General features: G+C 53.5%; 1 protein-coding gene across 1 annotated transcript; it reads right to left on the minus strand.

The window, feature by feature from the left end:
* Nucleotides 1-3,745: 3,745 nt before the first annotated feature.
* nansa (N-acetylneuraminic acid synthase a) lies at nt 3,746-15,310 on the minus strand. The gene is made up of 6 exons (XM_052034723.1): nt 15,131-15,310; nt 9,247-9,462; nt 5,511-5,610; nt 5,274-5,428; nt 4,363-4,629; nt 3,746-4,069 (listed from the first exon to the last, which is right to left on the minus strand). Exons 1-6 carry the CDS (start codon nt 15,284-15,286, stop codon nt 3,872-3,874), a joined length of 1,092 nt encoding a protein of 363 aa, XP_051890683.1. The 5' UTR covers nt 15,287-15,310; the 3' UTR covers nt 3,746-3,871.
* Between the last annotated feature and the right edge of the window lie 498 nt (nt 15,311-15,808).

Genomic DNA, 15,808 nt, shown 5'->3' on the forward strand with positions numbered 1-15,808 from the left:
CTTGGTTGATGACGCACTCCCCTGAATTGAGGATACCAGCTTAGACTGGGTGCTTATTTTGTGGAACACATCTATCCCCAATGATACCAAGTTCCAGTCATGTCACATTGCCATTCTGACCTTTATTATAGTATGTAGATTATTTATTATATGACTATATTATGTTAATACAGAATATTATTAATTAATGACATTCTTCCCTTCCCATTTTACTACTCAATGGAAACTTGAGGAACGGTACCTTGTCCTTGTATTAGGAACGTTATAGCCTTCAGACACAATGCTGATTGCAGTAATTTCAGATAATGTCCACTGCTCCCAGGACAGCTGTTGATAGTAATTCTGCTGTCATCTGGAATTGGAATTGGTTTATTATTGTCACTTGTACCGAGGTCCAGTGAAAAGCTTGTCTTGCACACCGATCGTACAGGTCAATTCATTACACAGTGCATTGCGGTAGTACAAGGTAAAACAATAACAGAATGCAGAGTAAAGTGTCACAGCTACAGAGAAAGTGCAGTGCAGGTAGACAATAAGGTGCAAGGTCATAACGAGGTAGATTGTGAGGTCAAGAGTCCATCTTATCATACCAGGGAACCGTTCAAGTTCAACAGCGGGACAGAAGCTGTCCTTGAGCCTGGTGGTACGTGCTTTCAGGCTTTTGTATCTTCTGCCTGATGGGAGAGGGGAGAAGAGAGAATGTCTGGGGTGGGTGGGGTCTTTGATTATGCTGGCTGCTTTACTGAGGCAGTGAACAATATAGACAGAGTCCACAGAGGGGTTTCTGTGATGCGCTAAGCTGTGTCCACAACTCTCTGCAGTTTCTTGTGGTCACAGGCAGAGCAGCTTCTTTGGTGCATTGATAAAAATTGGTGAGTGTCAAAGGGGATATGCCAAACTTCTTCATCCTCCTGAGGAAGTAGAGGCGCTGGTGAGCTTTCATGGCTGTGGCGCCTATGTGGTTGGACCAGGACAGGCTATTGGTGATGTTCACTCCTAGGAATTTGAAGCTCTTAACCTCAGCACCATTGATGTAGACAGGTGCATGTACACCGCCCCTTTCCTGAAGTCAATGACGAGCTCTTTTGCTGACATTGAGGGAAGGATTGTTCTCATGACACCATGTCACTAAACTCTCCATCTCCTTTTGAATTATTAAGAGTTATTGTGTTATATTTCATTATCCCATTTAAGCTTCTTCATATTCACACAATCCTTATAAAACAAGTTAAAGATTCCCTAAGATCATAACAAAATACAGTTTATTATTAGTACTCAGGACACACGCGCCATCAAGAGATTTCAGGCACAGCATTCACTTCCATCATCTGTATCTTGTACTGATTTGGTTTCGAAAGGATGTCCACTACCTACAGTGCATCAGTGGCGTGGGTTGTGTTGAATGCCCTATTGTTGTGAATGAGAATGTGTGCACTTGCTGGGATGACAAGAGAGCTCTGGGGATTCTCCTCAGGTCAGGCAGCATCAGCGGAGGAAGAAACAGCAATTAACATTTCAGGTCAGTAACCTTTCATCAGATCCGGGCTCATCACCTTCAAACATTTTATTCATTCATAGGATTTGGATGTTGCTGGCAATGCCAGCATTTATTGACCATCTCCAATCACCCCCCCCCCCCTCCCCGACTGAGGAGTGGTTGAAAGCCAATTACAGCAATGGGTCTGGAGTCACTCCTCAGACAACAGGGATCCTCCTCCGAGGAGGGTCGGTTTAGCAGATGGGATGTTACAACAATCTAGGAGTTTCACCATTAGATAATGATTTCTTTATTCGTCACATGTACATCAAAACACACATCTTTTGCATAGCATGTTCTGGGGGCAGCTGCAAGTGTCGCTATGCTTCCGGTGTATTTAAGACCCCTGACGTGTGGTTTCGCACTGCAGCTCTCGGAGGGCAGTGACCTCAGAGTGCGGGCTTGGGCGAGGAGGGCAGCGGTTGAGGAGGGCAGCAGGCGAGGGAGGCAGCGGTGGTTAGGAGAGCAGTGGGCGAGGAGGGCAGCAGATGAGGGAGGCAGCAGTGGTTAGGAGGGCAGCGAGCGAGGAGCGAGAGAAAAATTGCGGTGCCCCTTGTCACCGTGTGCAGGTGTGTCCAGCTGCAGCTCTGGACCAACCAGATTATGCAGCTGGAGCTGTGTATGGATTCACTCTGGACAATCCATGATGCAGAGGACATTATGGGTGGCACACTTAGAGAGATGGTCATGCTGCAATTACTGCCTGTAGGCAGAATGTCAGGAGGCCCTGGGGCCATCCACCTCTCAAACACAAGGGTCCAACATCCAACATCACTGGTTGGACCCAGACGATTCCATTTGGGGGCAGGGGCAGGGGCCGGGGGGGCATCAGGGATGGCTGAGTTGCCGTAGGACAACTTGCAAGGGGATGGTAAACAGTCAGAGACTACGGTCCACATTACTCACACCATGGGTTAAAAAGCAGGACAAGGTTCTGTCACATAATTTTAGGGAGCTGGGTCATAGATTAAAAAGCAGCACCTTTAAGGTTGTAATCTCTGAATCACTCCATGCTGGTGAGTGTAATAGAATGTCGGATAAGTGCCCAGCCAAAGGTTCAGTGTGGGAGGTCAGCGGGCGAGGAGGTCCCACCAACACTACCTCATTATTCCCTTTTTTTTGCACTATTTATGTTTGGAATTTATAGTCGTTTCATGTCTTTGCACTGCTACTGTTGCAGAACAACAGATTTCACAGCCTGTCAGTGATAATAAACCTGATGCTGATTCTGAACATGAAGAAAAGAGATGAACTGCAGAGTTGAGGAGAGAGTGACTGCCCTTGCCATTTGACCCAGTGTAGTATCTGGTAAACATCAGGTCAACAGAGACATTGGAATCATACCTTGTCCAAGATAACTGAGGTTATTGGAGGTCAATGATCCCAGCCTTAGGCCCAACAATCTTTAGCTGCAGCATCAGATTTCCTTCTGTTCACCACAGGGTCAAGTGTGGATAGTCACTGATGGCACAACATTCAATTCCATTCCAAACTCCTCAGCCATGAAGCCAGTCCACAAGTGCACGCAGTGGGACCTGGATGTCATTCAGGCAGAGACTGATAAATGGCAAGAGGCAGCACCATCTCCAATGGCACAGTCGAAGCCACCCACCCTTACATTCCCAAGTCCCCACACAACATCCTGTGAGTGTACTCCAGTCAAGTTTCTGGTCAAAACACAAGTACTGTGGCTGAGGCAGCAGAGAAGAGGCTGCCCCCCTGAAGTGAATGATTTGCCTCCTCAGCTCCAACCACTTGAGAACCATCCAGGACAAAGCACATCACTCAAGCGGACTGCTATTCACCAATGTAAGCACTCACTCCAGCACCATCACCATCACACAGTGGCTACAGTGTGTTCCATCTATAAAATACACTACAGTTATCATGCAGGCTACTCCATCAGCACCTCAAACCCATGACTATCACCAAGACAGACAAGGGCAGTAGATGCAGGGGAACACCGCCACCTTCAGCTTCCTCTCCAAGTCTCACACCCTCCTGACTTGGAAATGTATCATTGGTCCATCATTGCCGCTGGGTTTAAATCCTGGAATCCCTCCCCAACAGCACCACAGAAGTGTCTTCGCTAGAACTGCAGCAGCTCAAGGTAGGTCATCACCACCCTCAGGACTGACAAAAGTTACCTCCTTGCCAGTGATGTCCAGATCCAAAAATGAACACTAATGGAACTCAACAACATTTGACACAGCATTTGGTTTTTATTCCATTGATTTATTCCATAATAAATTGTTAATTAATTAATTTAAAACCCAAACTTGGCAATAATCAAGTTCTAACTTGCTTAGTTTTAAGCATTGCCTCTGTGTAGCCTCAAGAGTTGTGCTTTCCAATCACGTCATCAGTGATCGATTCATCTGCACCTACGTTTGCTGTGACTTGCTTTCCCACCAGGTTAAAGATGTTGCTTGGTTCAACACCTTTGGGCACTGCCACCTTCACAGTCATCATGTCCATAGTCAGGATCGTTCCCACTGGAATATTCACCTTGGCTACAACAGACTTCCCCAGCTACAAGAGAAAGAGAAGGTAACATTAATTGCTTTAACGCATCAAGCACTGTGCGTTGGTGTGTCAGTCTGCCCAATTTCACAGGACGTGTGTTTCGGAAACAAGAAAACCTCAAATAATTCATTTCTGACAGCACACCAAACATTAGACCATTTTAAAGGTTGTACACAAGGATTAGCTCCTCAAACCTGATCACCTCTTGAGTGAAGGGATATAGGAATAATTCATTACTTTGAAGAAACGCAATAAGAAAACCAACAAAACCTGCAAGGCTGGGGTTTTGTCCTTGGTACCTTGTCATGACAGGCCATCTCACAGGGCAACATGTGCTTGAGGGGAGAGCCCAACGCCTTCTCCACAGTGCGGATTGAGCGGACCAGTTCTCGCAGCTCATCAGGCTCCAGAGAAGCTTGGTGGTCATTACCCTTCCAGGTTTTGTCCAGGGTCACATGACGCTCCACAACTTTGGCTCCCATAGCAACTGCTGCTATGCTTATAGCTATTCCAGTTTCATGCCCAGAATATCCAATAGGAATGTCTGGAAACTCCTTTTGGTATTCCTGGAGGGGTTAAAAGGTCAACAAGTTAATCTTTCTGTAGGTCTCACTTGGCTTGGAAACAGAAACATGATCCATGCAGGTCCAGCTTCGGAAGTCGATGTGGAGCCGAGGAACTGAAAGGCAGAACGAGTATTTCAGAGGAACTGGGAAGACCCCTCCAATGGCAGCAGGCGACTGGCCAGAGGACAAGGTCACAAGGGATGGGATGAAGCAAGGGGCTGCAGCGATCCACAGTCACTGCCTGAAAGGAGCAGGTTCAACATTCAGCTCATTAAATCATACGGAGGTTGTGGGCCCACGGGGGAAGGGGCGGGGAGGGGAAGGGGTGGGGGTTGGGCGGTGGAGAAGGAGCGGGGGTGGAGGCTGTGGTGGTGGGGGGTCAGGGGAAAGGAGCGGGGGCAGTGGTGGTGGTGGGGGGGGCAGGGGGAAGGAGTGGGGGTGGGACGGGGGAGGAGCGGGGCGGGGAAGTAGTTTGGAAAGACTAGGACTAATTGGGCAGAAATGAATGCCGGTCCCGTACTTCGGGACTGTACAAAGTGAGCAGGCAGCAAGAAGAACAAGGACCAGCAGTTGTCGGGTGAGGAAAGCAGTCAGTTGTCTAAAGTGCTCTACTCATGCTGAAGTCAAGCTGGCATTGTACTGACGGTGATAACACGCAGGTGAACATCTTCGGGTTCCAGTGGATATGCACTGGTGCACTGGAGGAAGCAGAACTTGTCATTGATGGGCTTCACCGTGTTGTAAACCTTTTTCATTATTTCCATGCTTTGCATCCCACTGGAGATGACCATCGGACGCCCTGGTAACACAGAGAAATCATCAGCAGCTCTGGTAAATGAAGTCCCAACACGCAGGGAGGAGAATTACTACATCCCAGTTACCTTTCTTGGCAGTTTTCTCCAGATAGGGAAAATTACTGGTGTCCGAAGAGCCAACTTTGAAGAAAGGCACATTCAGTTCATGAAGAAATTCTACTGCCATCTTAAAAAAAACACAAAAAAAATCATTTAGATCTTCACCCTTGATCACCCAGAAAGCCCTCTCCTCCCTCTGCACATCTCTCATTGCTTGTTTATTCTTTCTGGGTGCCACAGGATAGAGGTCATTAAGCTGGAGAGGGTGCAGAAAGGATTCACAGGGATGTTGCCAGGACTGGAGGGCTGGAGCTACGAGAGCGACTGGACAGGCAGGGATGGTATTCCCTGTAGTGTAGGAGGTTGAGGGGTCACCACAGGAGGTTTATAAAATCATGAGGGGCATAGATAAGGTGGATGGTCACAGTCTTTTTCCCAGGGTAGGGTAGGGAAAACATCACTACCAAAGTCAAAATCAAAGTCACAGTCGAGTTTATTGTCAGACGCATGTCCATGTGTGCACGGGTGCAATGAAAAACTTACTTGCAGCAGCATCACAGGAACAGAGAATCAGATAAGCAGCGTTCACAAGAAAAACAAATTAAACATAATTATACACAATTTTTACAAGAAAGAACACAACTAGAGAGTCCATTTTAATGCAAAGTGATCAGTGTTGCTCAACTGTAGTGATTAAGGTTGCGCAGGTTGGTTCAAGAACAGAATAGTTGTAGCACTTCCTGAACCTGGTGGTGTGGGGACTTCAGGCTTCTGTACCTCCTGCCCAATGGGAGCTGTGAGAAGATGGCATGGCCCGGATGGTGGATGTTGCCTTCAAGGGAATGCCTTCTGGTGGGGAGGGATGCACCCGGGGGGGAGCGATTTGGTGGGGTGCCACAGGGGTATGTGCCCATGATGTATTGGGCTGAGTCCACTGCTCTGGCTGCAACAACAACCTCTCACTCAACGTCAGTAAAACTAGAGCTGGTTGTTGACTGCAGGAAGGGGAAGGAGGGTGAACCTCACAGCCGTCCTGGCAACACAACTTCACCCTCACAATTCACGTCACCACCCAGAAATCTTCATACGGAATAAAATTCATTCTAACAGAATTTGTGAAAGATGTAAATAAAACTTATTTTTTCAATTCACATTACAGGAAGTGGTGATAGGGACTGTTCCCCAGGAGAGCAAGCCCTGGAACGCACGGTCACCTGTTGCAGGGCAAGAAAACTCACCAGTACAGGCGGCCCCCTTCACACTGCACGCCACCCCCCCAACCCACCCCCAAGCCACAATGAGGGCAACCGTGCCCCTGGACCACTTCACAAAGTTCCCCCATCTTCCCGCACTCAACCCATGGGCAGAGGAAAGCACCCCCCCCCCCCCCACCACCAAGGGTTGCAGCGGGGCACCCCACACCCCTCAGGGATGCAGCGTGATCAGTTCGGAGGAAGGGGCTACTGATGACGACGGGTAACCCAGGTCCACACTGCACACAGTCACCCATAGGCTGGTGTGTGTGTCAGTACCTCACTGCCCTCAGTGTTCAGTGTAAAGGGATCGGCTATTTGGGCCCAGACTTGGTTTGTTGTTGCAGACTGCACGGGTCCAGGGGGTAGGGGTGGGGAAGGGAATGCGGTGTGGGATGACACACGTGGCCCCCAGGGTCAGGGGGACCGTACAGGCAGATGTGCCAGAGGATACACACAAGGAGGCCACTCAGCCCCTCATTCCTGCACTGCCACTTAAGGCAGTGGCTGATCAGACCATAACCTCAACTCTGGATTTCCCCCATTACCCTTCCACCCTCCTGGAGATCAAGGATCCAACTTGTGTCCCACTGTATTCCAACACCTCCACCATCTTTAAGGAAGTGTTCTGAAGACTCAACTTTCAAAAAAATTCCCTTCATCTGTCTAAAATGGGCAATTCCTTAAATTTAAAACAGTGATCCCACAAACATCCTCTCCACAGCCACTGCCACAATCTCTCAGATTTAGTCGTCCTCTCTCTCTCCCTGCTCCTGTAGATACAGGGCCAGCCTGTCCAATGTTTCCTCAGAACAACCTGCCATTTGAGGCATCAGTCCTGTCATCAAACCCAACAGTCCAAATGACAAATCATCATTATGCCCAAAATACCAGCTGTCATGATCGCAGGGACACAAGTGGCTGGATAAAAAGGTACAATCCATAAGACACAAGCAGGCTGCAGACAGGCAAGGTTCCTGCATTGGCTAACTCAAGGGACAGTCCACAGAGGGCAACGCTCCAGATGAGGACAACATCAGAGGAGCATCAATGAGAATGCTAGTGAAATGTTTCACCCATTGTGTAATCTGCCCGACAGATCACAGGAGACAAGAGATTCTGCAGATGCTGGAACCTGGAGCAACACACAAAGTGCTGGAGGAACTCAGCAGGTCAGGCACCATCTGTGGAGGGAAATAAACAGTTGACGTTTCGGGTTGAGACCCTTCATCAGGACTGGAAAGGAAGAGGGCAGGCAGACCCAGAATAAGGTGGTCAGGGGAGGGGGAGGAGCACAGGCTGGCAGGTGACAGGTGAGTCCAGGTGAGGGGGGATGAAAGGGAGTGAGGTAAGAAGCTGGGAGATGATAGGTGGAAGGGCTGGAGGAGGAATCTGGTAGTAGGGGGCAGTGGACCATGGAATGAAGTGAAGGTGGGGAATAGTTGGGCGTCACGAGGGCAGGGGCCACAGGAATGAGGGGAAACAAGGGGGGGTTTACCAGAGTCAAAGAAATTGACGTTGAAGCCGTCAGGTTGGAGACACCAAGGCGAAATATGAGGTGTTGTTCCTCCAACCTGTGTCTGGCCTCAACGTGGCAGTAGAGGAGGCCATGGATAGACATGTCAGTATGGGAGTGGGATGTGGAATTGAAGTGGGTGGCCACCTGGAGGTTCTGGCTTTTGTGGTGGACAGAACGAAGGTGCTTGAAGATGACAAGGGGTGTCTCTGGTTGTAAGCCGGAGCCTGCCATTCCCATCTGGAGATGCTGTGCCTCAACATTTCCAGATCATAGCAGCTGATGGATCAGGTTTCTGCTTGTAGGGATGCAGAAGATTCTGGTGTGGAGAACCTTGTGCTGATCCCACCTCAGCATTGCTAACTGACCCAAGAGCAGTCTACTCTTGGGATAAAACACATACCACCTGGGAGCAGACTGGTCTCCTGCAGGAGCTAAACCAAATCTATTTCAGTTGGGCAGAGCACTAAGGGTTGTGGAATCAAGAGTAACAGATAGACTCTGCCGCACTGTATAGCTGAAGAGGCTCAGCTGAGCCAGTTCCTCCTGGCTGCTGGAGGACAAGTCATTCAAACCCACCACGTGCCAGCCAAATGGTGTCCCTGGCAAACCTGAAGGCAGCTTCAAGTACACCAAGGAATTGTTACAGTGCCAGCAGACAATACCAGTGATGGAATATATACTGTGATCAACTACAGAGGTCCACCTGTCACTTTCCTGGTGGCCATGATGATCTCTGTCCAGGAACAGGCCCTTCGGCCCACAATTCAGTACAATTGGGTTGCCAGTGCACATCGACCCTTCAGATGTGATGAAAGCCATTGTCCCGTTTCTCACCCCACGCATGCTGCCTGACCTACTAAATATCTCCAATATTTTCTGTTTTTATTTCTGTTTTCCAGCATCTACAATGTTTACACTGCATGGCACCTGAAAATATCAAGTCACAAAACAGTAATAAATTGGCTAGCAATAACCTATGGACAGAACCCACCTCATCCATACCAGACGCTGTGAAAAAGATACCAACTTCCTGTGCAAATTTTGACAGCTCCCTGTACTGTTCATGACTGAATTCCAGGTGGCGTTTGTGATCACCGTACGTGGCTCCCCAGGAGTGTTGGGATGGGTAAGGCCTCTCCAAGGCCGCCTTGTTAAATTTGTACTCCAACTCACTCTTTTGGAACTTAGCACAATCTGCCCCACATTCCTAAAAGAAACAGCAGAGATTTACAAAACAATGCCCAACATAAATCTAAAATCTCAATCCCTGTACAAATTTACAAAACACCCGATATCAAATTTTCAACACAAAGCCCCAAGACAAAAATACGATTACTGTCTTAATGATGAAGCATCATTTGATCATCGTCATTGAGCAAGGGAATAATATTGGCCTGAATATCAAGAACTGCCAAAGGGGTTCAAATGGATCTCCTGCATCCAGAGATCAGCTTTGGTTTGACATCTCACCCAAAAGATGCCACCTGGCAGTACAGCACTCCGTCAGTTTTGCACAGGAGAGCTTAGATTTGATGTTCAGCTCCTCACAGCAGAACAGAACCAATTCTGAAGGGAAACAGTACTACTCAGAGCCACAGAGAAAAGTTCACCAAAATAGTTAGGCATAACATGAGCAAGAGGGCAGAATTGGTGCCAGGAAATCAGAATAATAGATCATAAAACTTGGGAGGGACAAGACCAGAAAGAAAACAAGGTAGAGAATTTTTTTTTAAAGAAACCAGTGCATCAGGCAGCAGCTGTGGAAAGAGAAATCACTAGTGTTTGGGCTCTGGAAGCCTTCACCAGAACTGGGAAAGGGAGAAAATCAAGTTGGCTGTCAGTAGGAGAGAATGGGGATGGGTAATATCTCTGATAGAGCAAGACCAAGTGATTTAAAATGGCAGCTGGATGCAGATTATGCTTCTGTTTTGTGTTGTTAACAACAGGATTGTGGGACACGCCCAGTAGGTCAAGCTGCATGAATACAGAAAAAAAGAGTCAAAAGTCACAAGTGGATGACAGGCAGAAGGAGCGAGTTACCCAAAGCTGTAGAATTCAGTCCTACAGCCCATAACGTGCTCAGATGGAGGATGAGTTGATCCTCAAGCTGGTGTTGGGCCTTGCTACAACAGTGCAGGAGCGACACAAGCTTCCACTTTAGGTGCGCTGCAGAGCGATCACCCAGTCTGCGTTTGGTTTGCCCAGAGTAGAGGAGACCACTGTGAACACCAAATGCAGTTCACTGGCTTGGAAGAGGTGCAAGTGAATCACTGCTTCACCTGCGAAGGACGTTTGTGTCCCTGGATGGAGGGAAGGGAAGAGGGGAAAGGACAGATCTGCTGAGTACTATTTCAGATTTCCAGCATCTGCAGTTTATGAATATCACTAAAAATCAGTGTGTCACGTAACTGGAATCAGTGCAAATTATCAAACAGTAGGGTAATGAGTGAATCCAGCAGTTGTATAAAGTCCTAGAACAGTCAAAATATCTAATACTAGAGGGCATGCATTTAAGGTGAGGGGGAAAGTTGAGAGGAGATGTGCTGGACATTTTTTTATATACACACACGCACACACAGAGAGTGGTGGGTGCCTGGAATGCACTGCCAGGGGTGGGGGTGGAGGCAGATACAGTAGAGATGTTTAAGAGGCTCTTAGACAGGCACATGAGTGTGCAGAGAACAGAGGGATATGGACATGGTGTAGGCAGAAAGGATTAGATCAGTTGGGGGTTTAATTACTATCTTAATTAGTTCAGCACAACGTCATAATCTATACTGCTTACAGTAAATAAAAATTACTTTAGTTAAATACCAAAACTGGCAGCAATTTTGAATGCAGGACTTAGCCACGATCAATTCCATCCTATTCCACAAGGAAAGTTTGGGTATTCCAGGATCGATTTCTTTGGCACAGCAGAGGGTGCAGTAACAATATGCACCCTTAGAGTAAATAATTAGGACACAATTCCCTTGGGCAATGGGGTCAAGTGGGCTGTTTTGTTCTAAATGACGTTGAGCTTCTTGAGAGTTGCTGGAGCTGCAGCAATGTCGGCAAGTGGAGTGTCCCATCACACTCCTGACTTGTGTCTTGTAGATGAGGACCAGGCCTTGGGAAGTCAGGAGATAAGTCAGTCCAAGCAGGAAACCTAGCTTCTGACCAGCTCTTGTAACCAGGATACTTTTGTGGATGGGCCAGCAGAGTTTTAGTCAATGAGAAACAAAGGACTGCAGATGCTAGAATCCAGATGAAAAACACGATGATGCTGGAGGAACTCAGCAGGCCAGGCAGCATCCGTGGAGAAAAGCAGGCGGTCAACGTTTCAGGTCAGGACCCTTCTTCAGGACTGAAGATAGGAAAAGGGGAAGCCCAATATATAGGAGGGAAAAGCAGAGCAGTGATAGGTGGACAAAAGAAGGGAGGCGGGGTGGCCACAGGGTGGTGACAGGTAGATGCAGGTGAGAGACAGTGATAGGCAGGTGTGGGGGAGGAGGGGAGAGCAGATCCACTGAAGGATGGGTCAAAGGTAAGGAAAGACAGGGAAAAGTAGAAATAAGAGATAGGCTAGGAAAGGGAAGAAGAGAAGCATGGTGGGGGGGGGGGGGTGTAGGGCTGTGGGGAAGGGGCATGGGGATTACTTAAAGTGGGAGAATTCAACGCTCATGCCGTTAGACTGCAAGGTTCCAAGTGTGGCCTTCTCTATGTTGGTGAGACCAAACGCAGACCAGGTGACAGTTTTGCAGAACACTTGCACTCTGTCTGTAACTGCGATCTGCATCCCCCTGCTCCCAGTCACTTCAACTCTCCCTCCCACACTATCACAGATACATCAGTCCTCGGCCTCCTCCACTGCCGGGAGAATTCCAAGCACAAACTGGAGGAACTGCACCTCATTTTCCGTCTTGGAACCTTGCAGCCTAACGGCCTGAACATTGAATTGTCTCACTAAGTTATCCCCACCCCCCCTCCCCACAAACCCCCCACCCCACCAGGCCTCTTCTCTTCTTCCCTTTCCCAGCCTCTCTTTCTTGTTTCTACCCCTTTTTTCCCCTCTCCTTACCTTTGACCCATCCCCCGGTGGATCTGCTCTCCCCTCCTCCCCCACACCTGCCTATCACTATCTCTGACCTACATCTACCTATCACCACCCTGTGGCCACCCCGCCTCCCCTCTTTTGTCCACCTATCACTGCTCTGCTTTTCCCTCCTATATATTGGGCTTCCCCTTTTCCCATCTTCAGTCCTGACCCAAAACACTGACCGCCTGCTTTTCTCCACAGATGCTGCCTGGCCTGCTGAGCTTTAGTCATTGATCACAATCTTGATAATGCCCATTGACTATCAAGGGGAAGCGGCTGAGGTCACTTGTTGATGATCATTACCTGGTATTTTAGTGGCATGAATATTACTTCACATTTAGTGATAGAAACTCTCACCATATATAAAAACGTACATAATATGTTGGGTCATCAGATGATGCTGCATAGATTGAAGTAAAGTTTAGAAAGAAGGAAGGACGCAATCACATGGGGGGGGGGGGGTGACTTACAGACCACACACAGTCAACAGGAGGAGGGGGAGCAAACTGTGGGCAAAGGCAGGACCCAGCCCGTGGAAAGGGGCGTCTCTGGGTGCAGATGGGAGCCGTCAGCTAAAGGGAGAGAGGATCCAACGACAACTCCTCAACCTTCCTGGCTGCAAAAATGGAGCTGCTCCCTCTCCCCGAGTCTGGTCCCCACCCCCCGCCCCGTATCCAGTCCCCACCCAACCCCCCCCAGTCCTGTTCCCCCCCATCTCCAGTCTCCACCCCCTCCTACCCAAACCCCTCCTACCCCAAACCCCCTCATTCCCTCTCCCCGGGTCGTATTCCACCCCCCCGCCCCCACATCGCCTGTCCCCTACCCCTCCCTCTCTCTACCCCAGTCCTGTCCCTCTCCCCCTCCCCCTCCTTCCCTCTCCCCCCCCTCCCTCCATCTACCCCCTCCCTCCCTCCCCCTCTCCCCCCCTCCCTCCCCCCCCTCCCCCCCTCCCTCCCCCCCCTCCTCTTCCTCTCCCCCCCCTCCCTCCCCCCTCCTCCCTCCCTCCCCCCCTCCTCCCTCCCTCTCCTCCCTCCCGCCCTCTCCCTCCCTCCCCCCCTCCCCTCCCCTCCCTCTCCTCCCTCCCCCCCTCCCCTCCCTCCCCTCCCTCCCCCCTCTCCCTCCCTCTCCTCCCTCCCGCCCTCTCCCTCCCTCTCCCCCTCCCTCTCCCCCCCTCCCTCCCTCTCCCCCCCCCCTCCCCCCCTCCCTCTCCCCCTCCCCCCCCTCCCTCTCCCCCCCCTCCCCCCCCTCCCTCTCCCCCCCCTCCCCCCCTCCCTCTCCCCCCCCTCCCCCCCTCCCCCCCCTCCCTCTCCCCCCCCTCCCTCTCCCCCCCCCCTCCCCCCCCTCCCTCTCCCCCCCCCTCCCTCTCCCCCCCCTCCCTCTCCCCCCCCTCCCCCCCTCCCTCTCCCCCCCTCCCCCCCCTCCCTCCCCCCCCCTCTCCCTCTCCCCCCCTCCCTCCCCCCCTCCCCCTCCCTCTCCCCCCCTCCCTCTCCCCCCCCCTCCCCCTCCCCCCCTCCCTCCCCCCCCCCCTCCCCCTCCCCCCCCCCCTCCCCCCCTCCCCCCCCCCTCCCCCTCCCCCCCTCCCTCCCCCCCCTCCTCCCTCCCTCTCCCACCCCTTCCCCCTCCCCCCCTCCCTCCCCCTCCCCCCCTCTCCCACTCCCTCCCCCTCCCCCCCTCCTCCTCCCTCCCCCCCTCCCTCCCCCTCCCCCCCTCTCCCACTCCCTCCCCCTCCCCCTCTCCCACTCCCTCCCCCTCCCCCCCTCCTCCTCCCTCCCCCTCCCCCCCTCCTCCTCCCTCCCCCTCTCCCTCCCTCCCCCTCCCTCCCCCCCCTCCCCCTCCCTCCCCCTCTCCCTCCCTCCCCCTCCCTCCCCCCCCTCCCTCCCCCCCCTCCCTCCCTCCCCCTCTCCCCCCCTCTCCCCCCCCTCTCCCTCCCCCTCCCCCCCTCCTCTCCCTCCCCCTCCCCCCCTCTCCCCCCCCTCTCCCTCCCCCTCCCCCCCTCCTCTCCCTCCCCCTCCCCCCCTCCTCTCCCTCCCCCTCCCCCCCCCCCTCCCTCCCCCCTCTCCCTCCCCCTCCCCCCCTCCTCTCCCTCCCCCTCCCCCCCCTCTCCCTCCCCCCTCTCCCCCCCCCCTCCCTCCCCCTGCCCCCCTCCTCTCCCTCCCCCCTCCCCCCCTCCTCTCCCTCCCCCTTCCCCCCCTCCTCTCCCTCCCCCTCCTCCTCTCCCTCCCCTCCTCTCCCTCCCCCTCCCCCCCTCCTCTCCCTCCCCCTCCCCCCCCCTCCTCTCCCTCCCCCTCCTCTCCCTCCCCCTCCCTCCTCTCCCTCCCCCCCCCCTCCTCTCCCTCCCCCCACCCCCCCCTCCTCTCCCTCCCCCCACCCCCCCTCCCCTCCCTCCCCCTCCCCCTCCCCCCTCCTCCTCCCCCTCTCCCTCCCCCTCCCCCCCCCTCCTCTCCCTCCCCCTCCCTCCTCTCCCTCCCCCTCCCCCTCCCCCCCCTCCTCTCCCTCCCCCTCCCCCTCCCCCCCCCCTCCTCTCCCTCCCCCTCCCCCCCCTCCTCTCCCTCCCCCCACCCCCCCTCCCCTCCCTCCCCCTCCCCCTCCCCCCTCCTCTCCCTCCCCCTCCCCCCCTCCTCTCCCTCCCCCTCTCCCTCCCCCCCCCCTCCTCTCCCTCCCCCCGCCCCCCCCTCCTCTCCCTCCCCCCGGCCCCCCCTCCTCTCCCTCCCCCCGGTCCGGTGCCCAACCCCCAACCCTCGGGTCTCCGCTCCATCGCTGCCTCCCCCTCCCGCCGGTCCCCGCCCCCCACCCACACCTTGGCCATGCGGATCATCTTCTTGGCGATGCCCAGGTCGCCCTGGTGGTTCTGGCCGATCTCGGCGATGATGAAGCAGGGGTGGGGGCCGCCGACGGGCCGGCCCGGACACAGCTCCAGCTCCCGCGGCATCTCGGCCCGAGGACGGCGGCGCATGCGCCAATCCCGGCCCACCGTCGCCCTGGCAACGCCGCCACTTCCGGTTCTGGCCCCGCCCCCGGGAAGGACGGACGCCGCGGTCGGTGAGGGATCGGACCGTGGGGGGGGGGGGGGGGGGGTGAGGGGGATGGGGGGGTGAGGGGGGTGAGGGGGGTGAGGGGGGATGGGGGTGAGGGGGGTGAGGGGGGGATGGGGGTGAGGGGTGAGGGGTGGGGGGGATGGGGAGATGAGGGGATGAGGGGGATGGGGGGTGAGGGGGGTGAGGGGGAGAGGGGGGTGAGGGGGATGAGGGGGATGAGGGGGAGGGGGATGAGGGGGATGGGGAGGTGAGGGGGTGAGGGGGTGAGGGGGATAGGGGGTGAGGGGGATGGGGGATGGGGGGGATGGGGGTGAGGGGATGGGGGATGGGGGGGATGAGGGGATGGGGGATGGGGGTGAGGGGGATGGGGGGGATGGGGGTGAGGGGATGGGGGATGGGGGTGAGGGGATGGGGGATGGGGGTGAGGGGATGGGGGGGAG

Source organism: Pristis pectinata, chromosome 2, assembly GCF_009764475.1.
Source record: "Pristis pectinata isolate sPriPec2 chromosome 2, sPriPec2.1.pri, whole genome shotgun sequence".
NCBI classification, from domain to species: domain Eukaryota; kingdom Metazoa; phylum Chordata; class Chondrichthyes; order Rhinopristiformes; family Pristidae; genus Pristis; species Pristis pectinata.